General features: G+C 38.1%; 3 protein-coding genes across 8 annotated transcripts in view; 1 reads left to right on the top strand and 2 right to left on the bottom strand.

Annotated features, from left to right (window-relative positions):
* The window catches only part of SCRN1 (secernin 1), a 28,435-nt gene extending 23,806 nt beyond the window's left edge, over window positions 1-4,629 (bottom strand). Inside the window, exons 1-2 of one of the 3 annotated variants that reach the window (XM_039341971.1) lie at window positions 3,729-4,629; window positions 1,716-1,816 (exon numbers count right to left, since the gene is read on the bottom strand). The gene's annotated coding sequence lies outside the window, so the exon portion shown is untranslated. The remainder of the gene's footprint in view (window positions 1-1,715; window positions 1,817-3,728) is intronic. The other 2 variants (XM_039341972.1, XM_039341970.1) reach the window with 2 other exon arrangements.
* Window positions 4,630-6,618: 1,989 nt separating this feature from the next.
* On the bottom strand, window positions 6,619-14,873 carry FKBP14 (FKBP prolyl isomerase 14). 2 transcript variants are annotated; one of them, XM_039341969.1, is made up of 5 exons: window positions 14,590-14,873; window positions 14,235-14,488; window positions 11,281-11,432; window positions 8,014-8,141; window positions 6,619-7,248 (listed from the first exon to the last, which is right to left on the bottom strand). In XM_039341969.1, the coding sequence occupies exons 2-5, from the start codon at window positions 14,423-14,425 to the stop codon at window positions 7,090-7,092; spliced, it is 630 nt and encodes a 209-aa protein (XP_039197903.1). In that variant the 5' UTR covers window positions 14,426-14,488; window positions 14,590-14,873; the 3' UTR covers window positions 6,619-7,089. The 2 variants fall into 2 exon arrangements, with proteins under 2 accessions (XP_039197903.1, XP_039197902.1); XM_039341968.1 differs by having other exon boundaries at window positions 14,235-14,872.
* Window positions 14,874-15,310: 437 nt separating this feature from the next.
* PLEKHA8 (pleckstrin homology domain containing A8) overlaps window positions 15,311-27,959 on the top strand; it is a 31,878-nt gene continuing 19,229 nt past the window's right edge. The window contains exons 1-5 of one of the 3 annotated variants that reach the window (XM_039341966.1): window positions 15,329-15,504; window positions 19,856-19,889; window positions 24,112-24,228; window positions 25,200-25,355; window positions 26,047-26,165. In XM_039341966.1, the coding sequence (XP_039197900.1) occupies window positions 24,207-24,228; window positions 25,200-25,355; window positions 26,047-26,165 (297 nt within the window). In that variant the 5' untranslated portion in view covers window positions 15,329-15,504; window positions 19,856-19,889; window positions 24,112-24,206. Of the gene's footprint in view, window positions 15,505-19,855; window positions 19,890-24,111; window positions 24,229-25,199; window positions 25,356-26,046; window positions 26,166-27,959 lie in introns of all 3 variants that reach the window. The other 2 variants (XM_039341965.1, XM_039341967.1) reach the window with 2 other exon arrangements.

Here is a 27,959-nt window from a genome sequence, read left to right as displayed (position 1 = left end):
GTCTTGCGACCCGGCGTCGAACTCGGGGGTCGTCTTATACGCCAGGTCGCCTAATACGCCGGCATATACGGTACTTTCTCCCTGAATTTGACTACAGTGTGCCAATTTTCTAGCTCAAGTGACAGCAGAACATAAAATGGGTTTCCTCAACTGGTCCACCATCAAAATGCTTCTCTGAGCAAGCAGCTCCTGCACTGAACAGGGGACTTGAATCAAGGACCTCTAAAGTTCCTTCGGATACTCGGATTCTATGATGTTAGTCTCGTTTGCAAATTAAAACTGTATTTCCTCAAAGACCTGCTCACAGAAAAGGAAGATATTAGTTTCCTGGCATGGATGGGAAGAATAAAGAAGCAGGTAACTTCACCAACCAGAGGATGAAGTAACTGCCATCCAGATAAACCACCTGGCCAACACTGTTGGTATAGCTTTAAATTCCAATTTCTTAATCTGGATTCATTCCTAGTCAGTATCAACATAAACAGCAACAGCTTATGGCTGCCAGGCAGAATGGCCTTTATACACATCAAATATTTCCAAAGAACTATTGTATGTAACCTAGAAGGTAAATATGAAAGGAAATTTCCCACACTCTCCAAAAATTTTAGAGCTGTATATTTGATTTTGCAGAAATACATTTTCAAGCTGATACTTTGTATAAATCTGCTTATAAATCTGCCTCTGGATGTAAGAGAATTGTTGCTGAACAATGAATAGTTCTATATTTTCTGATGGTTTGAAAAACACTGGACATTTGCTTTAGAGGCATTAGTAATAACTACTACATTTCACTATTCCAAAGAGCAGAAAACAATCAAGCAGTATATGTAAATCACTAGGGCAACAATTCCAAAGTTATTTTGAGTTAATAGTTTAATAATATCAAAAATGTTCCCAAAAAAAATAAAGAGGTCCTGGTCTATAACAACATAGTTAGGGACTATGTACTTTTCTATTACAAATTTCTACATATTATTATTGCAGTAACCTCTTCTATCCTTTACCCCACCATTTTGTATGAGGATTCAAAAAAAAAAAAAGACACACCCATCCTCATTCATTATTTATGCACAAGGATTCAATTGGCAGATTAATAAGAGATATATAATGGGGTGGGGTTGGGTTGGGTGGGGTTGGGTGGGGTAGGGTAGGGTAGAGTAGAGTAGAGTAGAGTAGAGTAGAGTAGAATAGAATAGAATAGAATAGAATAGAATAGAATAGAATAGAATAGAATAGAATAGAATAGAATAGAATTTGAATGTTTTATAAAGACTTGGACAACCTTGCCTTTCTTAGCATCACTATGACTTTGACTGACCTTTTCAAAATAGGACACTGAGATGAGCATCATGCAAAAATAATGCAACACATAGCATGCAATTTACTTATTTATTTTCCCACTCAAAAATTTATTATTTTTAATAATTTTTAATTATTTATTATAATTTATTATCATCTGCAATCCAGCTGATTTAAAAGAGAAGTAGGAACCAAGATGATTAATCCGTCACAAAGTGATTACACAGCAGTACTGCAAAGCTATGAATGTTACTGTTTGACTGTTTAGAAAAGCTATTATCAAGAACGTCCCATGTGTGAAAATATTAGATTAGCTGATCAATGATTCAAGCAAAGGCCTTCTTCAGCATAGAAACTGTACTTGCAGAATTGATCCAGGGATTATACTGAGGGCTTACGTGTACTTTGCTACTAACCTATGACCCCTTCCAAGAATCCTCAGAGATCTTGTATGGATGCACAGATAGAAGGACTAGGAAACACAGTTGAAATCTTGTATCCCACGCTGATCTAAGAACTGTAACAAACATTTGAGTAGATGTTTTCTATATTACAAATCAAAAACATGGCTACAAATATATTAGAAAAGAAAAAAAGTTTTGCAGAGAAATGTTAGTGGCATTCCCTATTAGTTCAGTCAGGCAACTGACAAAAATAGACAAGACTTACACAATAGAACAAATTCATTTAAATATATAGATACAGATATAGATAAGCAGTGTTCTGGACAATTTAAATGCCAAAAGACTGAGGAAAAAAATGCTCTTAGCAAAACTAATCAGTTATTAAATAACATTAAAGATTGCAATATTTAATCTACACTTCATACATTACATGTCTGCAGTAAAAGGAAAGATTGCTTCTTTAAATACAAAAGTTTGGCTTTGGAGAATTGCTGAATTTACACTGTAATGGTTATTTAACAACTGTATTTACTGGGACTGTTTAACATACTTTATTTCAGTTTATGAGCCAGGAATTTATTGCTCATAATTTTAGATTGTACCTAGCAGTTTGTAAATTGCAGCAAAAGTTATTTTCATCACTATTATTACTATTATTTAAAGGCAGTCAACTTAAACTGAGACAGTAAAAATTCTTCAGATGATATACATATACATATTCTTCGGATTATACATACACATACACACTTCGCAGGTGGTCATATTACACCAATTTAGTCTCCTTAAAGCTAAGTCATACTTATAAATGAAAGAGAGCTCATTTAACATTATGTATGATGAATTAACTGATTCTAGTTCTATCAGCAGTCAAAATCATCTAGATATTTAACACTATAATTAAATGGGCATACTGTAATAAGTAGCTACAGTATCTTTTATTTCAACATACCCACTGTTCATCTAAATTATACACAATCTGTAATTTATTCTAGTTACAAGTAAACTCTAAAGAACATGTTGGGTTGTTATTTTTTTGCTATTATTCTTTTATCAAATTGGTGCCTTCCAGATGTGTTAAGACTATAATACTTAAGAGCCCCAGCCAATGGGGCCAAAACTGAAGGATAATAATGGAGTTGTCATTCCAATATATTTAGGCTGGAAAGTTGGAAAAGGCCTATAAAGTTTCAGAGAGTCCAATTTTATATTTTATCCAACTTTATATTGCTCACAGTATACTGTGGAGCATAATGTGATCTGATATTTGCATAACAGAAAAAGATTTCCATGCATAGTCATACAGGTAGCACTAAACCATGATTTGTTTGGCCCTGGTTCAGTACCTTAAGAAAAACTATGGGGATTGGTCCATTAAACCACACAGCACAGAATACAGACCCAAATCAGTGAGTTCTGACAACACGCCAAGCCAAATTTTTAAAAAAACAAGCACCTGTTTAGCCCAATGGATGAACCCAGCCTAATGCTAACCCTGATCGGTGATGAGCTACAACATCATATATTGGGTCAATGCATTGAAGTAGCCATTGTGGACCACAGATCATTGGCCAAAGCTTTTAAAATCACTTTTTGCAGGTGACCATCTTCATATCCTCTTTCAAAAACAATCATCTACTGCTATGGCATCATTATTCTAAAAGCTCTAAAACTCCTTTTGATTTTCTGGGGTTTCATTCTAGTAAAAACATCCACAAGGAAGGAAAGAAGGCAGCCTTTTCGATTCCCCCCCCCCCACATACACACACGTACACATAAACACGAGTCTGACTGTAAAAGAGAGGAAGGAAGGAGAGAAGCCAAGAGGGCGACCTGTAGTCGCGAGATTCCCTGGGGCGATTTAGGCTGGCGCTGACGGCACATCCCAAGGCGCTCCGCCGCTGAAAGGGAGAACGAGCTAAAAGCGTCCATTGGCGATGGGCAGCAGCGGGCATGCTCTTGGATGCCCAGCTGGCATCGCAGAGCATCCTTCCTCCCTCATTCGGCAAGGAAGGAGATAAGACTCACCTTCGAGACGCTTCCCCGTGGATCTTCCTGCTTCTCTTTTTGAGGACGCCAGGAAAAAAGAGAGACGCTGCCTCGGCTCCAGGTAACAGCCAGGCTCCCACTCACGTGAACAACCTGCTAGCAGCACACGGCAGAGGGAGGGAGGGAGGGAGAGAGAAAGGGAAGGCGGGCAGGCGTCAGCTACTGCTCAGCCAACTCACCGCTCGGTGGTGGCGCCTTTGTCGCAGCCGCTGACGCTCCCCTTTCCCTGCGTTGGGTTCAGACGGCGGGGGGGCTGCTGCAGCCAGACTAGGGCGGGCAACAGCGGGAGGCGGGGATTAGAGCTCTTTCTGCCAGACAGCGGCGGAGGGGGCACCTACGAAACATCGGCCTCGCCCAGGGTGCGGAACCTGAGCGCCGCGTTTCTGAGCATGAACCAAGTGACATCTCAAATCAAGCTGCCTTGAGTGCCGCGTAAATAAGAGGGAAAGATAGATATCATATGGTAACATTATTTCGTTCTCTTTCCTAGCCCTCCATCCCCGGGTTCAGGAAAGCTGTGAAAGCTGGGGTTGGTGTTAATGATTTGCCTAAAGCCCGTTTTGTTTTGTTGATTTTGTTGTTTATCAGATTATTTTAGTCTGGACTACCAGTCAGATTTTTACGTATTTAGCTGTTTTGTTTTTAGTTTTATATCCTACCAGAGCAATAAATAAATATTAACAAAATAATCTGAAGAATTATGATTGTGATGGGAGAGGTAAAGCAAATATGTTGGAAGAGGCAAATGTGTTAAGTTGGAGGCTCTGGAGTGGGCTATTTCATAGTTCCATATTAGACTTCCACTACACTGAGTGAGAAAATGTGGTTGAGGCAGCTCTCTCCATCACAAAACTTAAACCCTTAGTGCTATGTTGCAAGAACATCTAGTTTTTATAACTGTGATAGCAAAAGAATCCAGGTCAGCAGGTGGAAAATACTTGATTGGTCAAATGCTGTGGGATCTGCTTTGAAATGTTACAGCGCATTTCCTGTGCTGTGCCATTTCAGCCAGTTACACTCTTTTCTAGGGTTCCATTCCCATTTTAATAGCATTTTCAGACCACCCAGGCTGCTCCCATATTTATTGAGTGGGTTTGACGGATTTTCCTATAAAGTGTTTTTGAGATTCCCTAAATCTGCTGATGGCTTTCCTTGTTTTTTGACTATGTCACATAATTTGATCTATTACAATAGTTCTCAACCTTCCCAATGCCGCGACCCTAACCATGTGGTAAGTCGAGGACTACCTGTATCTCCCTGTGGGCGGGGCAGGAGGCGCGCATGCTCCACCTCCGCTCCTGCGGCTGCACGCGGGCCATCGCCCAGCAACTGCCTTGGCCCAGGAGCGCCGCGCATGCGTGGTGCCGCCCCCTGCGCCGGCTGAGGTGTAGCTGGCAAGCGGCAGCAACAGCGCAGGCCGACCACTGGCTGGGCCACCAGCTGGCCCAGCCCAAGGGAGGCATCCACCGGGCCCCATGTGTACCAGCAACCCTCCCTGCACCCACCACTGCCCCGCTAGCCTTACCTTGGCCACTGCATGTTCGGTGCAGTGGCAGGCAGGCCCAGGCGCTCCTGGGCGGCCCTGGCATGTGGCAGCAAGGGCGCAGGGCGACCACTGGCTGGGCCACCAGCTGGCCCAGCCCAAGGGAGGTAAGGCACCCGCCGGGCCCCACGCACGCCAGCAACCCTCCCTGTGCCCGCCGGCCTCCCACCTCAACCCCTGGCCCTCTTTTACTTACATTTAGTAGTTGCTCAGCAGGGAAGGGTGGAAACGTCCAGAAGCCTTGCCTTAGCTGCAGACAACGTGCAGCACCGTTTGCAGACTGGGGCTTTTGGCGGGCTCAGCAGGGCAAAGACAGCCTGGACAATTCCTATTGGTTTTTGAAAACCAATAGAATTAGACTCTATTCAAGAGAGTCTATTCTATTGGCTTTCGAAAGCCAATAGATTCTATTGAATATAGATTCTATTCTATTGGCTTTCAAAAGCCAATAGAATAAGAGGGAGTAGCACAGCTAAGGAAAAGGAGGAAAAAAATGGCGGACTGCGTTTGGCGACCCCCGTGAAATGGTCGTTCGACCCCAAATGGGGTCGCGACCCACAGATTGAGAACCACTGATCTATTATAATGTACTCTACATGGGGTTGCTCTTGAAGAGTATCTGGAAACTTCAGTTGGTTCAAAATGCAGTTTTGCACAAGTCTAGATTTGCACTTCTCATCTTGCAGTTTTGAACTGCATTGGTTGCCAATTTGCTTCGGGTGCAATTCAAGATGCTGGTTATCATCTTTAAAAATAAATCCCGTGTTACTTTATTTGAAGGACCACTTCTCCCCAGTGGCATCTACTCAGCCCATTAGAGCGAAAAGCAAGGCATTTTGCAGGTCCTATCCATTAAGAAAATACAATTGGTCAGACCAAGAAAATGAGCCTTCTCAGTGGTGGCTTCTTTCCTTCTTTCCAATTGTGGACTTACGACCACAATTGAACCCAAAATTTATGGTGCTTAGTCAGAAATTTGTTAAGTGAGTTTTACCCCACTTTACAACTTTCTTGCTACATTCATTTTTCAAAATAGAGATCAACAGATTTGGAAGGCAAATAAAATAGCTTGAGTTCAATTGGCAATTGAACTCCAATTCAAAAGAACTGTACAAACTGTACTTGATTTATATAGAAGAGAAAAAATCTTTTTAAGTTGCAATTATGGGATCTATTGGATTTTAAGTTAGGTCTTGGACAGAGCACTAGCATTCAAGAACCAACCCCCTCCTTAATTGCTTTCATTCTGTTGAATTGGGAAAAGAAGACGGTTTCTTTAACAAAAATTACTATAAGGTGTTAGATTATTTATATGAGACACTGTAATCACTTCAAGCAAAAAGCAATGTTTTATTTTTTTACAAAAAGATTTGCTGATAAAGCAGTGTTTGGTCCTGTATAAATTATATAAACAATGAAATCTACTAGCACATTGTGAGAACTATCATTTAAAATATTAAGAGTTCTAAGAGCACAGAAATGAAATACTTGAACAACAGATATATTCTCAATGAATCCTTCAAAGCAAGCAGCTGTATTTTCAGTAATATTTGGTTTTGGAAATGTTTTAATTCCATGCTCTTAAACATATAATAATGCTTCCATCTGAATGAAAACATTCAAATAGTTCATTCAATATTTAAACACTGTATTATTTGGTATAAGAAATAGATCTTATAGAAAAATAGCTGTTAAAATTTATGCACATACTGATGAGTAACAGCTCCAAAACTTTAAAAAAAAAACATCCATTTTGCAAACTATTGCTTTTTTCTAAGTCAACTTTTTCACAATGTTTTATAGCTCATCATGTTTATAAACAAATTCTCTTGCAGATATAAAGCCATCACTGTTCTCATCTTCTTTATTAAATATGTCTTCAACCAAAATATTATGGTGACTTGTATTAATTGGTGCACCATGTCTTTCAAATTCCTTCTTCAAATACATTTTTACCTTTGAGACAAAGAAAAAAGATCAAAATTCAAAATCACAGAGAAGATAAGCATAGACTTCTAGAGAGAAGCCACAGTAATTGAAAGACTTTATTTTAGTACACTTTCACATTGATATTATCCTTTTGTTAGTTGGCCAAAAGAGTAGGATGAGCATAATATAAAAGTAGTCCATATACATCGAATATAATCCAAGACTACATATTTATTTATTTAAATTGTATGCTGCCCATCTTACCAGAAGAGACTCTGGACAAGTTATAATTAAAACATATTATAAACATTAAAACAATAAGGATCAAAAATTTAAAATTCAATTAAAATAAAACTAACTGGAATGGAAAGGAAGAGGGCAAAGTGATATTACCTATTTCATCAGCCACCTCCAAAGTGCCACAACTCCAATTGGGGGCCTCAGGACTAGTTGTCAAGGCCTTTTGGGACAGTGTTTCTCAACCTTGACAATTTTAAGGCATGTGGAATTCTGGGAGTTGAAGTCCACATGCTTTAAAATTGTCAAGGTTGAGAAACACTGTTTTGGAAGGTCAAAAGGGTAGGTGCATATCCCTAGTTCTTGATTCATCTAAACTCTCTCACACATAATATGTTGAATAACTGTGCAGCAGAAATCTGAAGGCAGGAGCAATTCTTCAGTTCTAATCTAGCTCAGCTTATAATGAAAATTTATTTATAGATAGCAAATTTGCATAGAACTTCAAGGGAAATGATAGCTTAGTTATCCTTTTCTGTAAACTAACATATTCACCTCTTCTTTAGACAGCTTCCAATCATCATTAAGATCCATCTCTTGAAAGGACTCATGAGATCTTGGCCCATTTCTAATTTCTAAAAGGTCAATGTGGAAGATCAGTGTACTTTCAGGTGGAATTTTTCCTACCAAAGAAATATGTAAACAAGAAATATATAAAATGGAGATTATATTAAGCCTAATACTGAGAACATCACACACATTTTGTTGCCTACCATTATCAAAAGTACTGAGAGTTACATAAGGTCTAACTAATTTAGAATGCAAATCCATGCACAGTCAGTTAAAAGTTAGTCTCATTGAACCTTTCAATGTATCAGAATTACAGCTCTTATAGTTTAGCATACTTGAAGGTACCAGAATGGTGGACTAATCTCTTAATTATATTATCGTATCGTAAGTACAGAAAGATATCCAGTCTTCTATGGCAGGGCTTTTCAACCAGTGGTACGGGTACCACCTGTGGTACATTGGCATCTGGCAGGTGATACGCGAGCATCCTAGAAAAGTGGTAGCGGGGGAGGGGAATGAGCTGAACCGGTAGCAGCACCACACAAGCCTGAGTGAGAGATGGCTGGAGCTGCAGAGCTGTCAGGGCTCAGTGGAAGCACCAGGATCAGCGCCAGGCTTCAACTGCAGCTCAGTGCTGATCCTGGCGCTTCTGCTGAGCCCAGAAGAAGCGCCAATCAGCTGGAATGTTGCAGCATCCCCACAGTCTTGTGATTTACATTCAGATGTTTGGCAACTGATTCATAGTTACAGTGGGGCAAAAAAGTATTTAGTCAGCCACCAATTGTACAAGTTCTCCCACTTAAAAAGATGAGAGAGGCCTGTAATTGTCATCATAGGTAGACCTCAACTATGAGAGACAAAATGAGACAACAAATCCAAACAATCACATTGTCTGATTTGGAAAGAATTTATTTGCAAATTATGGTGGAAAATAAGTATTTGGTCAATATCAAAAGCTCATCTCAATACTTTGTTATATATCCTTTGTTGGCAATGACAGAGGTCAAACGTTTTCTGTAAGTCTTCACAAGGTTGGCACACACTGCTGCTGGTATGATGGCCCATTCCTCCATGCAGATCTCCTCTAGAGCAGTGATGTTTTGGGGCTGTCGCTGGGCAACATGACTTTCAACTCCCTCCAAAGATTTTCTATGGGATTGAGATCTGGAGACTGGCTAGGCCACTCCAGGATCTTGAAATGCTTCTTACGAAACCACTTCTTCGTTGCCCGGGCGGTGTGTTTGGGATCATTGTCTTGCTGAAAGACCCAGCCATGCTTCATCTTCAATGCCCTTGCTGATGGAAGGAGGTTTGCACTCAAAATCTCACAATACATGGCCCCATTCATTCTTTCTTGTATACAGATCAGTCGTCCTGGTCCCTTTGCAGAGAAACAGCCCCAAAGCATGATGTTGCCACCCCCATGCTTCACAGTAGGTATGGTGTTCTTTGGATACAACTCAGCATTCTCTCTCCTCCAAACACGATGAGTTGTGTTTCTACCAAACAGTTCTACTTCGGTTTCATCTGACCATAGGACATTCTCCCAATCCTCTTCTGGATCATCCAAATGCTCTCTAGCCAACTTCAGACGGGCCTGGACAGGTACTGGCTTAAGCAAGGGGACACGTCTGGCACTGTAGGATCTGAGCCCCTGGCGGCGTAGTGTGTTACTGATGGTTGCCTTTGTTACATTGGTCCCAACTCTCTGCAAGTCATTCACTAGGTCCCCCCGTGTGGTTCTGGGATTTTTGCTCACCGTTCTTGTATCATGTTGACCTCACGGGAAGAGATCTTGCGTGGAGCCCCAGATCGAGGGAGATTATCAGTGGTCTTGTATGTCTTCCATTTTCTAATTATTGCTCCCACAGTTGATTTCTTCACACCAAGCTGCTTGCCTATTGCAGATTCAGTCTTCCAAGCCTGGTGCAGGTCTACAATTTTGTTTCTGGTGTCCTTCGACAGCTCTTTGGTCTTCACCATAGTGGAGTTTGGAGTGTGACTGTTTGAGGTTGTGGACAGGTGTCTTTTATACTGATAACAAGTTCAAACAGGTGCCATCAATACAGGTAATGAGTGGAGGACAGAGGAGCCTCTTAAAGAAGAAGTTACAGGTCTGTGAGAGCCAGAAATCTTGCTTATTTGTAGGTGACCAAATACTTATTTTCCACCATAATTTGCAAATAAATTCTTTCCAAATCAGATAATGTGATTGTCTGGATTTGTTTTCTCATTTTGTCTCTCATAGTTGAGGTCTACCTATGATGACAATTACAGGCCTCTCTCATCTTTTTAAATGGGAGAACTTGCACTAAATACTTTTTTGCCCCACTGTATGACAGTCACAGTGTCCCAGGGTCATGTGAAGTGATCAAAACCTGCTGCAGCCACCCAGCAGATGGGAATAAAAACCAAACACCCCTCCCCCCACCCTTGCTGCCAATCCTCAACAGAAATGCTCACAGCAATGGAAACCTCAAACAGGAGGAAGAGCGCCGCCAGGTGGGCAAGCAGGTGTCTGTGCCTTGGGGGCCACTTCGAACAGTCACTAAGCAAACTGTTGTAAGTCGAGGACTATCTGTACTTTATCACTTTTTTCCTTTTTTTGGGGGGGTTATCAAGTTTTTGACACCTTGCTAGGCGACTGGTAGTACTCAGATGTTGCCATATCCCCAAAGTGGTACAATGGGTGAAAAGGTTGAAAAGCCCTGTTCTATGGTCACAAATGTACACATTTTCTGTTTGTAGCTCCGCCCCATTTGGATTATATACAGGTACTTTTGTACCTTTTGTTTCTGCAATGTCAATGTTTATAAGATGGCCAAACATGTCCAGACTTCCAAAAGTCTCCTGTAGCCAATTAAGAATCTTTTTGGTCTTGGATTTGGATTCTCCCCCTACACATACATACACCTTTTCTTATAGAACGCTTCTAGCTCAAATGTCCTTTATGTCCAAGATTTATCCAAGATTTTCAGTAATATTCAAACTTTGAGCTATGGAGGCAGTGCCTAAGCATATTTCTTTCCTTTCTAAAAGCATCCCATGATTGATTTGAAGGTATATTTCAGAGGTTTTCTCAAAATATTAAATGCAGACAAGTATGTATTAAAAGATACAGAAAGATGTTGGGCTTTCCATGTAGTTGTATTGATTATGTAACCTGGATAAACAGATAAATGTTGCTTGCATATATGATTTTATGAACCATAATAATATAATTATATGATTTTATGAACCTGAAATTATTACCTTTGCCTTCTTTTCCATAAGCTAGAGATGGAGGAATTGTTAATTTGCGTTTCTCTCCGACACACATCTGTGTCAAACCTTTATCCCAGCCTTGAATAACTTCCTTTATACCAAGAGTAAACCATGTTGGTTGGCCATTATTATGCTTGTGACTGAAACAAAGAAAACATTCACTTAGGACATTCAGTTGAAAAAAATCCTCTTGCTGGATCAGACCAGAGATTTAGTATTTTAGTGTTCTGTTCTCACAGGCTAATGACAGGCTAATCAAATAGCCATCCTATTCTATTTCTTTCTAGTAATTCACATGGCAAATAGAATTATATCATCCTATGGGTTATTTCATGGAACAATCCATTCTGAGGAATGTGAAGCCCTTGCTAACTAAATTCACAGCAGTTCTCATCCTTGGCTGTGCTAGGTATGGCTGCAGGAGTTGTAATTCAGCAATTTTTGGAGGGCCCTAAACCATTTTAAAACATGCACATAAAAAAGACTGTGAAAGAGACAGATTTTTAGATCTTTTCTCCTGGTTTAGCAATTGAAACTATTAATAAAACAATACAAACAAAAATAAGTAGTGTATTATGTTTGCACTAATTGAAATATAGGGTCTTCATGACAATCATTAGCTTAAATGTATCATATCAGGAATTTTAGAAATTTGCAATATTGCAATGCCCTTACATGATAAATTGGGAGTGGAGAATCTCACAAAAATGCTTTTAATTAATAATTAGCATTTATTCTATATATTAAATGAAACAATAACTATAATAAAGCTTTATAAAATATAAAATAAATTATTTCATTGGAAATTTAACAAAGATGCCCCCCCACTCATTTCTCTCATTTCTCATTTATTTTCTAATCCACAATTGTTCTTTATAACTGCTATACTTACAGCCTTCTCATTCATTTTCTGTATTCTTTTTGTACAGAAATATCCATTGAAAGACCTTGCTGACAATTCAAAATGTCAGAATAAACATCAGACATCATTTCTCTTAGTAACACATAGTACTTATTAGTTTAATATGTTTCTTTTATCCATATGTTACGTTAATGGTTAAAAATACTGAATGTCACTAATACATATAATCCAGAAACTATAAGCATACTACCAGCAGAGATGGCAGAGGCAAGCAATATATTTGACAGAAGTTGAACCCAATTAGTTAATTTAATTAACAGATATCAAAATACAAAAAAATATGTGTCAATTTCATTTCTAGTAAAACACTAACTCTTTGAAATCTGCCGTGCTCTACTGACATAAAATTAAAAATTGATTTAGCAATAGACTGTAAGAGATAAATTTAAATATCCTGTAAAGATATTTAACATTTAATGATGTTTAAATATTTAATTCACACATAAACAATCATTTCAGAATAATGTTTTATAATGTAACTAGACATCTCGTGAGCTATTGGGTCATTGTTTCACAAAATATTTCTTACCTTAACCGAGAAACAGAATGACCAAGGGCAAAAAAAAAAGCAGTGGAAATGAGAGCCATGTCCAACTTCTTGCAGTTGATTGCTTTTCAGCAACTGATAATAGAATCAGTCTACCTAGTCCCCAGAGGACTAGGATGAGGTTTGTCTACTTGATTTCCAGCAGCTGAAGGAGGGGCTGGTCTATTCCACATCTGGAGGGCTAAGGTTTAAAGAACCTAGGACTGGTTTACAGAACCTCCGGATGACAGCACAGAAACATGGAAGTAGTCACAGATCTGCAAATTTCTATCCCATGGGAATAATGGATAATGTATCCAATTACTTGGTTCAAAAATTGTTGCCCTTTGATGGACTGCTTCATCCAATTAAAAGTTACAGACAGAAGAGTTTAGTAGTACATAATCTAAACTTCTAAAGCAGTGGTTCTCAACCTGTGGGTCGGGACCCCATTTGGGGTCGAACGACCATTTCACGGGGGTCGCCAAACAATGCAGTCCACCATTTTTTCCCCCTTTTCCTTAGCTGTGCTATTCCCTTTTATTCTATTGGCTTTTGAAAGCCAATAGAATAGACTCTCTTGAATAGAGTCTAATTCTATTGGCTTTCAAAAGCCAATAGGAATTGTCCAGGCTGTCTCTGCCCTGCTGAGCCCGCCAAAAGTCCCATTCTGCAAACGGTGCTGCAGAATGTCCTCGACTTACGACCGGTTGAGTAGTCCTTGACTTACGACCGATTGAGTAGTCCTCGACTTACGGCCAGTTGGGGTCGCGGCATTAAAAAGGTTGGGAACCACTGTTCTAAAGAATACACAATATACCTGGTAGTCCATAGAATTCTTATGCCTCTCCCAAGAAAAAGCAACAGATAGAAAACTGATTTGTAAGCCAAATAATACTTAAGATGACACCATTTCTGAAGCAAATTTTAAAACAAATGACCCTCACTATGTTGTTCATATACCTCCAGGGGTCATGATCCATAAACTAAGAACACTGTATTATACTAATTTATATTTATAAAAGTATGATAGTACAAAAAGAAAGGAAGGGAAAGAGAGATCTTACTGTAGTTAACCAGAATTTTGCTGTAAGAATGCTGTACTGTACTTCTGGATTTACAAATAAAAAAAAAGTTAAAGTGGTCTTATCCAAAGGAAAACCTCAGAATTCAGAAAAAAAGTATATGTAGTAATATCAAAAGTTATGACCCAACTGAGTAAATTCACAATATCCTTTAGGCCCAATATCCCTATAATAAAGCCATCAAATATTTCCAATTAAGACTACATCATACATTTTGATGTGCCATTTTTTCTGGCCCAGGACTACAGTTGACTTGGTGGTATGTTAAGGGCCATATTTCAAAGAATAATAATAAGAAAAGCCAAGATATCTTCTACTATAGTAAATACTGTTTCAATTCATACATTGCATTGAACAAAAATGTGATTTGTTTGGTTAGTGTGTCTGAATTTATAGAATAAATACTCACGTGGAATGAAAGAGTGAGCCATCTTTCTCTAAATATCCGTCATAGTGCACCAACATCAGGTCTCCAAACTTGGTCTTCCTTTTGCAAATGAAAGGTTTATGGAGAATTTCGGTTTTGACTTCTGGTTCTGGAATGAGAGCGCCAGTCACAAAAGCCGCGGTCGCAAAGAGAATCCAAAAGGTACCTTCCATTCTGGTTACTTGAAGATGCGTTTTTCACAGACTGAAAAGCAACCCGCATGACCTTATATGCACCTGGCCATTAAAACAAAAAATCCAACAATGCTCAAATATTACCTCATTACTAAGGAATGATTTCAGATTGCTTTGTTAAAAAAAACCCCTCTAAAACATACTCTCTTTATTTTCTAGTATGCTTAAATTGTATCTTCTGAAAATTCCACTTCAAAGGATTTTAAAACATCGGCCGTTGCAATAAAGGTGGAGATGGAAAAGGCTAAACACGGAGGCGATCTTCCTCCCAACCTTTGTATCTCATCAGCTTTCACTCTCATTCCCCAAATCCGCAGACGTGGCAAATGTGGTCTTAAAGCCCGCAGAAAAGCAGGCAAATCTCCTCCAAGCATTCGTATCCATTTAATAGCCACCTCTCCTCTTTCTCTCTCCTTTCTGGTTGGCTCAACGCGAGGGCTGGGTATTACGCCAGCCACTCCAATTGGGAAGCTGACCTGTTCATCTGCGGGGGGGGGGGGAAGTGAAGGAAGCTCTCATCGCCGAGCGGCGATTGGTCTCCCAAAAATTCCAGCGAGAGAACGACGCGCATGTATTTTGGAATCCCTCAACACAATACCGCCGGTTTCGGAATACCATCATAGACTGACGCCACGCATGGATCCGGATTCTCATTGGTTCCCAAGAACTCATCCGCTCCCTTGGTGTTCTAACCACGCCTTTTCTCCAATCATATGTAAACTTTGCATTCAGAAACGTATTTACGTAACTGCGGGGCGAACAAAGCCCGTAGCAGTAATTAAACCTGCATTTCTACTCTAGTAGCGTAAGGCTACCTAGTTGGCTGGTAGGGTAGGGAGGGGGGAAATAGGGCGGGGAAGGAGACAGGAAGGCGGGCCAGACTTCTGCCAGCCTCAGGATGGCCTTGGCTGTCCGTGCTTCAGCTGAAGGGCTGAGAGCTTAAAAGTTTCCCGGGGGAAGGCCAGGGACAAGGTTTCACCTGTCCCAAGCAGATCTGGATGGGGGGGACCTTGTCATTATGGAGGGGGTACTATACAAATGGACCAACTATCTAAGCGGTGAGTATTACCGGTCCTACCTTGTCTTTGTTGACCCGCTTAAGTTGCGCCATCTCGGCAAATCGTGAACTTGAAGCTGGAAACTGGTCTGTCTAGGTAAAAGAGCGAGGTGGTGACTTTGACAACTAAGAAGAAAAGGAAACTGTTCTGGGTGCCCAATTTACATGCTGCTGACAGTTGGAGGTCCTAAGCTTTACAAAGGCCTGAGGGTGGGAGTCTGGGCTCTGCTGTTTTGCCTTTAAAAATCAAAGATCCTGATTTGGGAGGACAGTGTAGTCCTGGAAAAAAACTCGCATGCTAAAGTTAAATTCAAGTCCTGAAATAGGAGTAGTTGTGGGAAACCATGCAGATGCTGCCCCTAAAGGAGAAAGAATTGGAAAAAAGAGGGACAGTGCATCTTATTTGATTTAAGCAAAAGGGATTTTATGTACCATCTAAAGTTTTTTACCTAGTATTTATCAGCTTTAAGTGGTTGGAAGCAACTATACAGTGCTACCAGTGTAGTGAACTATGAATGAAGAACATCTACAGTTTTTTCTAACCTATTTTAAAAAGTAGACAAGTCAGAGACATAGTTATTATAAATTATGTAAATACATTCTCCAGGTTAGATTTTTTAAAGCTGTTTTCATAGGACAAATTCTATGAAACTAGCTTTTAATCTTCTGATCATCCTCATTACTCATTTTTAATCAGTTTTTTGTGATTTTCTTATAATACAGATAGTCTTTGACCTACAACCAAACTGAGCTCAAAATTTATATTGCTAAGCAAGGCAGTTGTTAAGTAGGTTGTTTTATGAGTTTTTTGCCACAGTTAAGAGAACTGCAGCTATTTTTTTCATGCAGTCATGAAGAACATCTGATTTCTCCCTTTTACTTTGTTTCTTGGAAACTGACTGAGAAGGTTACAAATAGTAATCACATGACCCCAGGAAAGCATAATTGTCATAAATATATGCCAGTTAAATGCCTGCATTTTGATCACGTGACCATGGGGATGCTGCAACAATCGTAAGTGTGAAAGCTGGCATAGATCACTCTTCTAGTGCCATTGTAACTTTGAATGGTTGTAAATTGGAGAGAACCTGTATTACAAACTAAGGATTAAATCTGGTGGCTTTCTGCTTAATCTCTCTAATTAATGCATAATCTGTGAATACTATTTTGAGTAGGCTATGTATTCACTTAGTTCAGTGGTTCTCAACCTTTTTAATGCCGCGACCCCCCACCGGTCATAAGTGAGGACTACTCAACTGGTCGTAAGTCGAGGACTACTCAACTGGTGCAGCACCGTTTGCAGAATGGGACTTTTGGAGGGCTCAGCAGGGCAGAGACAGCCTGGACAATTCCTATTGGCTTTTGAAAGCCAATAGAATTAGACTCTATTCAAGAGAGTCTATTCTATTGGCTTTCAAAAGCCAATAGAATAAAAGGGAGTAGAACAGCTAAGGAAAAGGGGGAAAAAATGGTGGACTGTGTTGTTTGGCGATCCCCATGAAATGGTCGTTCGACCCCAAATGGGGTCCCGACCCACAGGTTGAAAACCACTGACTTAGTTAGTTGTTGTTCTATTCAGGCTTCACTTCATTCGCTTGCTAATCAGAATGCCTGTGTCAATTGCTTTGCTGAAATCCAGACAGTTAAATTCATTTATTTTGATCAAAGATTAGATTATTAAGAAAAAATCTGATTATAAGAATAGCAAATTTAAACAGAATCAAATACAAAAGAACATACGGTACATTCAGAAAGTACTCCGATCCCCGTCACTTCTGTCAAGTTCGTTATCCTGCAGCCTGATTCTACAGTGGTTGAAATTCATTTTTTTCCTCATTATACTCCATATTCAATAATGACAAAGTGAAAACAGAATTTTAGAAATGTCTGTAAATTTATTAAAAAGAAAAAACTGAAATATCACATTGGTATAAGTATTCAGACCTTTGCAGCAACATTTGAAATTTAGCTCAGGTACCTCTCATTTCTCTTGATTGTTGCTGGCTTGTTTCTACACCTTGATTGGAGTCCACCTGTGATATATTAAATTGATTGGACATGATTTGGAAAGGGCACACACCTCTCTATAGGAGGCTTCACAGCTGACAATGCATACTGTAGCAGAGCAAAAGCCATGTCAAAGGAACTGCAGAGCTTAGAAAAAGGATTATTGCAAGGCACAGATCTAGGGAAGGCTACAATACAACTTCTGCTGCACTGAAGGTTCCTAAGAGCACAGTGGCCTCCATAACTCTCAGATGGAAGAAGTTTGGCACAACCAGGACTCTTCCAAGATCTGGTCACCGTGTCAAACTGAGCAATCGAGGGAGAAGGACCATAGAGAAGTGATCAAGAACCCGATGGTCACTGACTGAGCTCCAGAGATCCTGTGTGGAGATGGGACAGAGTTGCAGAAGGACAACCATCACTGCAGCCCTCCACCAATCTGGGCTTTATGGCAAGTGGCTAGACAGAAGCCTCTCCTCAGTGCAAAACACATAAAAGCCCACTTGGACTTTGCAAAAAAGGCCCTGAAGAACTCTCAGACTGTGAGGAACAAGATTCTCTGGTCTGATGAAACCAAGATTGAACTGTTTGGCCTCAATCTAAATGTTACATCTGGAGGAAACCAGACACCGCTAATCACCTGCCTAATATCATCCCAACAATGAAGCATGGTGGTGGCAGCATCATACTGTGGGGGTGTTTTTTAGCAGCAGGGACTGGGAGACTGGTCAGGGTTGAAGGAAAGCTGAATGGATATCTTAAGTGAAAACCTGTTCCATAGCCCTCAGGATCTCAGAAGGTTCACTTTCCAACATGACAACAATTTCAAATATTGTTGCAAAGGGGTCTGAATAGTTATGCCAATGTGATATTTTAGGTTTTTCTTTTTAATAAATTTATAGACCCTTCTAAAATCTGTTTTCACTGTCATTATGGGGTACTCCATGTAGATTAATGAGGGAAAAATGAATTTTAACAACTGTAGAATCAGGCTGCAGCATAACAAAACTGACAAAAGTGAAGGGTATCTGAATATTTTCTGAATGCACTGTAAATAAACAATGGCATATATAAGGCTAGTTCTCTTTTAGTTGCAGTACAATGCGATCAAGCTGTTCTAGTGTCCTCAGGAAAGCTAGCTATATTATGTGTACAGTGTTCATGCAATCTGCTAAGGAAGTTGCCTAATCAAAAAATGAGGTAACGTTTGCCTGATATGACTGATTTTTCCATGCTATCTATGATAGAGCATTGCTTTCAGAGTGTTCATAAATTGGCCATTTTTTCTAGAATCATCTTGGTGAGACTGATTTTAATACCCAGGGTCTTAATTTTTAGCCTTTTTGAAGATAAAAACATTTGCCTTCTTCCAGTTATTTGGCTTGTCACTAGTTCTTCAGAAATTCTTAGAATTAATCCATGTAAATTTCTCCCAGACGGTTTAAGATGCAATGCAATGGGCCCTAGAGATTTAAACTCATTTAAAGAATTCAAGTCCCTACTTAAGCTGAGTAACTTTGGACCAGTCAATCTAAATACGAGAAAGAAGGTGAGTTGGATATGTTTGCCATCTTGAGTTATTTATAAAAATAATAAAGATGAGATATAAATAAATTTTAAAAAATAAAGTCAATAGATATTCCTTGAACATATATCTATCACCTTAAAGTTTTAGTCCTGCCTCTTCGTCCTGATTTGGGCAATTCTGCAGGGAAAAAATAGTGTCTTGTTGGAAGATGTTTAAGCCAATCTATAAATGAAGAAATTTTGACTTTTTCTTGCTACTAGTTAACATTTTGACATTCTTTATGAACAGATGGTATATTGTTCCTTCATTCTTAGCATTCTTACTAACTTCGGTTCATTTCCAGTTTTAATTTTTCCAATACTATACTAGAGGTGAGGGCTACTGTTAAGCTGTTTTCTTTAGTGACGTATCCCAGTTTATGTCTCCTTTTATTATTTTCAGAATTTTAAGAATTTTTTTCTGCCCTTCATTTTTTTACAAAAAGGAATTTCCAAGTAGTTTTTTCCACAATGGAAGTCTGTTTACCATTGCTTTGGCTTTATTTGGTTAAGTGTTTTTTTTTAGCCCAACATATATAATTTGATTGTGCTCATCTTTTCACAATACGATCATTCTAGCTTGGTTTGTGGGCAAGACGGTTACACTGCTTATTTTTGTAATAGAATGATCCTACAGTCTTGAACAAATACACTTTTCTCTAAAAAGATTTATTTACATTATAAACAGTCTAAAGTGCAAGGAGGATGAATTTAGGAAAGAGATATTCATTATACTGTATAAAAAAGGAGTGTCATGTTTTTTTCTTCCTGAATTATAGAACAAGAATCAGGAGTGGTTAATAATAGTCCAAGGTAATAAAAGAGTGAATAATGTTAGTGTGAGCAAATACGTTTCTTTTAAGTTATTATATATTTATTTTAAACTATTTGTATCTATTGTTATTCAACCTGTTCAGTGTTATAATTATAAATGCCTTTATTAATACTAAATGTTGTTGTGTGCCTGTTTTGCACTTAAAGAATCATAGGACTGGTTAACTGAGTTTAAGTTCAAATCTAATATAGAGGTTTTGGGCAGCAAAACTTTCTTTTCAATAAGTCAACATACAATACTTAAGAACACAATTATCAATGTGTCTAACAAAGATCCAAACCAATTCAGTAGTTGAAGTTTGAAATATGGATAAAGGATTGGTGTATCCATACAGGAATGGAAAGGTGGATTCATCCTCATTAAAATTTCAGATGATCAACAAAAACATTATTCTGTAATGTGTTAGGCAGACACAGAGTGTGGGTCACTCTTATACTTTGAATACAAAGTATTCACAAACTTTGATTCTGACAATCACATCTGAATCATGGTTTCATATTTGATCTTTTTTCTTTTCTGTGCTTGATTTTTTATGAAATTCATTGCAATTCCCTAGCTATCCTTTAAAAATTAGAAACAGAACTTAAACAGAATTTATTAATATTTAGTTACGATTTCTGTAGATTTCTAAAAATGTATATACTTATTCTAGAGCATATAATCCCCAATTATTGATGAGTTATAGTTCCCATCAACTTTAGCCATCCTAGCATAAGAGATGAGAGTTGAGAGTTGTAATTTAGTAATATTTTGAGAAACAAAAATTTAGATCAATTTAAATAGCTTTAGTAGTAATTATATGATTGTAAGGTTTCTTTTTTCCAAGAGGCATTTCCAAGGCAGGTTAAAAGGGCCAAATGCCAAAACCAACTTACCTAATATAAATTCCTTTTCTCCATGTGTCTTGATATTGTATGCATGGATAAAAGAGTGGCATTTACACTGCACTGGTCTTGATTGCTTTCAACATTTTTGATAAAAGTCCTGGATCTTGTGGATGCTTCTACTATGTGTCATTGTATGTTTGTGTATGTATATTAGAAACCCATTCATTAGAAGAAGTATAGTTGGGATTAGAAAGAAACCACTACTTTCTTTTGTTTTCAGATTATAAACTGTATTCTTATAATGTTTATTCTTACCTTTTATAATGTCTTCTTATAAATCTGTTCAATCCTGCAACATTAGCACTTGACGGAACAATTTTTCTCATATGTTATATCTTAAGATTGTTCATAGATACTTTTAATGAAATAATCTCTTTCTCTTCTCATGTCAAGTGTGTGTGTATGTGTATGTATTTCTGATTGATAGTGAGGATATTGAAGTAGTGTCTAGCTTCTGCTTATTAGGATTATCCATCAATAATATAGGAACCAGCAGTCCAGAAATACAGCACAGGATGGCCCTTGATAGAACAACCATGAAGTTCTTGGAAAAGATATTTAGATACCATGATGTGTCTATACCTACAAAGATCAGGGATGACACTTTATGGAAGTGAAATTTGGACTTTGAAGAGGAATATTAATACCTTTGGACCTTAATGTCAGAGAGGACTCTTGAGAACACCATGTTCAGCCAAATGAACTAACATAGAGACTAAAGACTAACTAGAGACTAAAATGCACGATCTGAAACTTGAGCTGGCCGCGAACAAGGAGTGTATATCAGAGGTGGTGACCCTTTGAGAGATGTATGCAACAAAATTTCATTTTGATGTATGCCGATTGGTGTACATTCAAAGTGACAATAAAGTTATTATTATTAAACAAACAAATGGATCATAAATCAATTCAGAATTCTCATTCATAGCACAAATGACCAAGCTCAAATCATTCAATTTGAATATATTATGTAAAAACGTAGTTCTCTCAAGAAGACTCTAATGCTGGAAAAGATGGAAAGAAAGAGAAGAATGGGACAATAAGCAGCAAGGTGGAAAGACTCAATTACAGTGGCAGTGAGTACTCCATTGGAAGACCTGAAAGACCAAGCTAGGGACACATCATAATGGAGAAAATGTCCTTCATATGGAATAAGTCTTAATTAAATCTTAATTAAAATCCGTTTGCCTTGGAAAAATATAGAAAAGTGTTCTCCAAAAGTATACCTTTTAGAATTTTCAAATAAAAGTAACAAAATAATTCAGGGAGCATTTTAAAAAAGAATAAACCATTCTTTACAATTAAACATTTATATTTTATATAAAAATAATATTAAAAATACAATATTTTATATTAAAATTTAATGCTTTAAAAAGTCACTGTTAAGTTTTGAATACTCTCTTTGTATGTTTGCATTTATAAATTATGCTTTCTGTTACATTAACATTCACAACACTTAAACTTGTGATTTTGTTTATTCAAGACCCCATAGCTGAAATATAAAGAAATGCTCCATTTCTTCTTCCTTCTGTCTATATGCCATGATCCAAGATATAATAGCATCATAGAATGATCACCCAGATGGTCTCACACATATTGGAGTTAAACATGCCACCTAAAATATAAATGCATTGCATGTAGAAAGAACATTTCTTCTGCTGGAATTAGACAAAAGAGCATGATTTATGATCCTTATTAGCATATGATCATAACAACATTTATGATAATCAACAACCCAGTGATTAATTAAAAGCTTATATCTACTGAATTGTATGATTATTTACATGATAATTTCTGTTCTCTTGAGATCTAAAGCTGCTTTTTTGTATACAGGTTAAATACCGTAGTTGCCTTAATACAGTGGTTCTCAACCTTTCTAATACCGTGACCCCATAATACAGTTCCCCATGTTGTGGTGACCCCCAAATGGGTGTGGCCATCAATAAGAGGGAGTAGGACAGCTAGGGAAAAGGGGAAAAAATGGCGGACAGCGTGGTTTGGCGACCCCCGTGAAATGGTCATTTGACCCCAAATGGGGTCCCGACCCACAGGTTGAGAATCACTGCCTTAATACAAAGGAGAAAAAATACAATATTGGTTAATTATTTCTAGTTTGGATCTAGTATTGTCTCATTTTGTTTTATAATTATTTTTTATGATTCCTCTTTTTCTCTGTGGCTCTCACATTCGTAACATTCCCCACTAAACAGCTTGTTTTGAGTAACTGAATTCTTTCCCTTCCCACTCAGCCCTCCATCAGAAGTTCATGATATCTATGTACCTTCTACTGAGTAATATGTTTATATTTTTAGTATTAGATAGAACATCGAGTCATTAATCTGGGAAAGTGGGGGGGGGATTCTGAATGCTGCTTTAATGGATGTGTATTGGTACACTGTTGCAAGCAAGATTAAGTTAGATTGCTATCCGTACCCTAGTTTTACTTAACCCAAAGCTATCTAGGTGAGCAGGACTTCAATTCCTAGACTACCTGTTCAGTATTAGTCAGACCAATACTGACTAATACTGATTAATTTGAATGACAGCTTCACTAAAACCAGTGCAAACAGAATTTTTGAACAGATGTATACAAGGTATCTGTTTCTCACAGATGATTCCTTTATAATAGCTTTGGCACATTGGATAGTATGCAAATCCATATGTGGGATGGACTTGGCAGGAGTTGTTATGAAATTTTTTGAGATGTGTTTATCTGTGGGTGTTGTAGAGTGTATCATAATTAATATAAAAGCAAATCTGGTGTGGAATTTTAATAAAAGTAAAGTTCCCTTCAATAGTTAAATGAACAGATTCCCCTTTCACATCAATCTTTTTCCACCTACAACATTTTATTTAATTTTATATTTGAAATAAAAATTAATGACGGCTAAGGAAGGGACTGGTTGTTTAACAAAAACCTTGAAAAGTTGCAACCTTCCTGAGGCTACAGATTGGACACCCAAACTGTAATAGAATAATAGCATTATTATTCTCTTAATTGCTTTGCAGTCTCTTGAGCAAAATGGTCTTTTGGAACCAACTGCTTCTAAATCTGTGTTTTTTAATCTTGACAACTTTAAGATGTGAGGACTTCAACTCCCAGAATTCCTCAGTCAGCTTCCCTAATTAAAGTTAACTCCTGATTTGATGTGATGATGTGATCTGTATATGTTACCTTTCTTATACAATGTATAGTATTTGCTAGGGCAAATTCATTAACCATGGAACCAGTTTAGGCTTATTCTTTGACTTGCAATAAAATAATACATTTTTTCCAGTTGTAATTTTAAAAAACTGCTTTATTTCTTTCCAGGCTGGCAACCTCGGTGGTTCCTTCTTGCAGGAGGGGTGTTATCCTATTATGACTCAAAGGAAGATGCTTGGAAAGGCTGTAAAGGGAGCATTCAGATGGCAGTTTGTGAAATTCAAGGTAGAGAAACAAGATCCACAAAGTATATCTTCTTGCTTATTAGATTCAATGACTTTGTTTAGAAACTCACAAGCCATGTATAGGAATCTGAGAAAGTACCATAGACCCATGCTTTTCCAAATATGTTCCTGTGCTTTTTTTCCCTCCACTTTGTCATGAAAAATCATCTTATCTTGCTTTATTTCCTGTTAGATGTGAAAAAGAAGACCTCTGCATTACTATCAGTTAATCAACAGGGACAATAATTTATTAGCTTAGTTTTTAAACTGACATGAAACCCAGAATTAATTTCCATGAAGAAATGAAATTAAAAGAAAACTGTAATATCAGGTAAACTAGAATTTTTGTGACAAGAAAGTGGAAAACATGGAAATCCTTAATATGATATATATCCATATTTTGCTTTATTAATCCAAAATATGTTATACAGATCTTAAGACGGTGTGCAACACTTCCTCACTTACTCATTCCTAGGGCACTGTGATTCTGCCTATGGATCTATGATTCTAATTTTGTTCTGTTTGTCCTTTCCATAAATTTGGCTTTAGAAAAGAACTATGATTAGTAATTCCAGGAGTTTTCATTTGGTTTATTTAGAACAGCGGTTCTCAACCTGTGGGTCGCGACCCAATTTGGGGTCGAACGACCATTTTACGGGGGTTGCCAAACAACGCGATCCACCATTTTTTTCTCAGCTGGCGGCACCGCGCATGCGCGCCGTGCATGGGGGCGCCGCCGCGCATGTGCGCCGTGCATGGGCCGACGTCACGCATGCACGTCACGCATGCGCAGCGCGTCCTTATGACCGGGGTCGCCGTATAAAAAGATTGAGAACCACTGATTTAGAAAAAGGCAGAAAAAGGCTGTATATAACCAGACAGGTTGTGTCTGAATCAGGTTAGTCAATCTATATGTGACTGAAGAAATCTTGGCTGAGAGTCTCATGTCCAACCTAACTCTGTTGATATTAGTTCATTCTATAGATAATATACGCATGGATTTGATCATTCCTGGACAACAGTGCTTTTATCTAAAAGCTAAAGATACAACTGAAAGACAAAAATGGTTGGTTGCCCTGGGAACTGCCAAAGCTTGTTTGACAGATATTCGGACATTAAAAGAAAAAGGCAAGCAATTCTCATATGGAGCCTAATTTAATAAAATATTTCTCAGCTTCCCCCAAAATAACATTTTCTATTTATGTACATTTCCAGTCTTTGAATTACTTGTTGCACAAAAGCTTTATTAAACAGGCTTTATTTTATTTCTTTCAAAATCATCTCTGTGGTTTTCTGTCCCTGGGAATCTTTATGCTGAATAGAGATTTAAGTATGAATGTCTCCTTAGTACCTGACAATCTAACAACTGCACAGCAATGAATTCCTTCTTTTATAAATCGTATTAACTAATTAAAAGCATTATAGTAATGTATAATGTAAGAAGAATGTGTTTTAATAAAAAATGCATTTACTCAAATATTACTTCTAATTTCCGCCAAGTGAAAAGTTATTACCTATCAAAATCTATCTTTAAAACAAGATCTAAAAAAGATCTGGTTTTGTTATTTAAGAATATATTATATTTTTATATAAAGACAACTCTTTTTAATTTGAAACTTTGCAAATTATTTTAGCATCAAAATTAATGCACTGTTTCATAGTTTTCTTTTATACATTCCTAATTATTAAATAATTAAATGGTCACTTTTCTAAATAGAATATTTTTTGGAAAAATGTTTATTTGTTAAGAAGTCATTGGAGATGCCTTTGATTAAATAAAATGTTAACAACTGTGACTGATTTTTTAAATTTAATTTAGAATTTACAGAAAACACTGAAATGTTGAAAACAAAAATGGCAGAACTTAGGTTATATTGTGACATTCTGGTTCAGCAAGTGGAAAAAATTAAAGCAACTACTACAACTTCACATGTTCAGGTAATATTTTCCAAAAAAGAATTCCATTGTCATCTGTGTTAGAGTTGAAATGTTTGTAAAGGACTTCAGTGATAAGTATCCTATAGAGACAGTTTGCAAAAAGAAATGTTTTATTCAGATTATGTCACTGTAATCTTTTCTCTAGTATAAGGCTTTTCTTTTGTTCTTAAAAAAATATTTTATGGAAATTTCAATGTGGCTTCCATACAGCAACCAATATTTGGCTTTGAAATAGAATTCGTGTCTTCCCAAAGCAGGTCTGGACTGGCTTTTTTTGATGATCTGAGTCACAGTATTCAGATCGCTATGAACTGCATCTACAGATGAATTAGTCAATTTTCACATGTACATAATATGGAAGTGATAAGAAATCAGGTCCTGGGTGTATTCTATGCAATACCAATTTGGTAGGTGCTTGATACATATCTCTTAAAGCACACCAAAAGACTTCTTCTTTTGTTAGGTTGCAAAGAACTAACCAGGACAATATGAAATCACCTATCATGTTTGATTAGAAATAATACTACAGAGAAAATACTTTTGGGAGAGAGAGAGGCTGTGTATATTCCTCTTATTCGTGTTGTTGTTGTTGTTAATTGCGAAGTTTTGTCCGACCCATCGCGACCCCATGGACAACGTTCCTCCAGGTCTTCCTGTCCTCTACCATCTTCTGGAGTCCATTTAAGTTCACACCTACTGCTTCAGTGACTCCATCCAGCCATCTCATTCTCTGTCGTCCCCTTCTTCTATTGCCCTCAATCTTTCCCAGCATTAGGTCCTTCTCCAGTGAGTCCTTCCTTCTCATTAGGTGGCCAAAGTATTTGAGTTTCAACTTCAGGATCTGGCCTTCTAAAGAGCAGTCGGGGTTGATCTCTTCTAGGACTGACCGGTTTGAACGCCTTGCAGTCCAAGGGACTCGCAGGAGTCTTCTCCAGCACCATAGTTCAAAGGCCTCAATTCTTTGGCGCTCAGCCTTTCTTATGGTCCAACTTTCACAGCCATACATTGCAACTGGGAAAACCATGGCCTGGACTGTACGCACTTTTGTTGGCAGGGTGATGTCTCTGCTTTTTAGTATGCTGTCTAGATTTGCCATAGCTTTCCTCCCCAGGAGCAAGCGTCTTTTAATTTCTTGGCTGCAGTCCCCATCTGAGGTGATCTTGGAGCCCAGAAAAATAAAATCTGTCACTAACTCCATTTCTTCCCCATCTATTTGCCAGGAATTGAGAGGGCTGGATGCCATGATTTTGGTTTTCTTAATGTTGAGTTTCAAGCCAACTTTTGCACTCTCCTTCTTCACCCGCATCAAGAGGCTCTTTAGTTCCTCTTCACTTTCTGCCATTAGAGTGGTATCATCTGCATATCTAGGTTGTTGATATTTCTCCCGGCAATCTTAATTCCAACTTTTGATTCATCTAGCCCTGCCTTTCTCATGATGTGCTCTGCATATAAGTTAAATAGGCAGGGCGACAGTATACAGCCTTGCCGGACTCCTTTTCCAATTTTGAACCAATCAGTGGTTCCGTGTCCAGTTCTCACTGTTGCTTCTTGACCCGCATATAGGTTTCTCAAGAGACAAATAAGATGGTCTGGTATTCCCATCTCTTTAAGAACTTGCCACAATTTGTTGTGATCCACACAATCAAAGGCTTTGCATAGTCAATGAAGCAGAAGTAGATGTTTTTCTGGAACTCCCTAGCTTTCTCCATGATCCAGCGTATGTTGGCAATTTGATCTCTAGTTCCTTTGCCTCTTCGAAATCCTGCCTGTACTTCTGGTAGTTCTCGATCCACA

This window comes from Crotalus tigris, unplaced genomic scaffold (genome assembly GCF_016545835.1).
Source record: "Crotalus tigris isolate CLP2741 ecotype Arizona unplaced genomic scaffold, ASM1654583v1 scf7180000017774.6281472, whole genome shotgun sequence".
Lineage (NCBI taxonomy): Eukaryota > Metazoa > Chordata > Lepidosauria > Squamata > Viperidae > Crotalus > Crotalus tigris.
The sequence above is the reverse complement of the archived record's forward strand: the minus strand, read 5'-3'. Positions and strand labels throughout refer to the sequence as shown.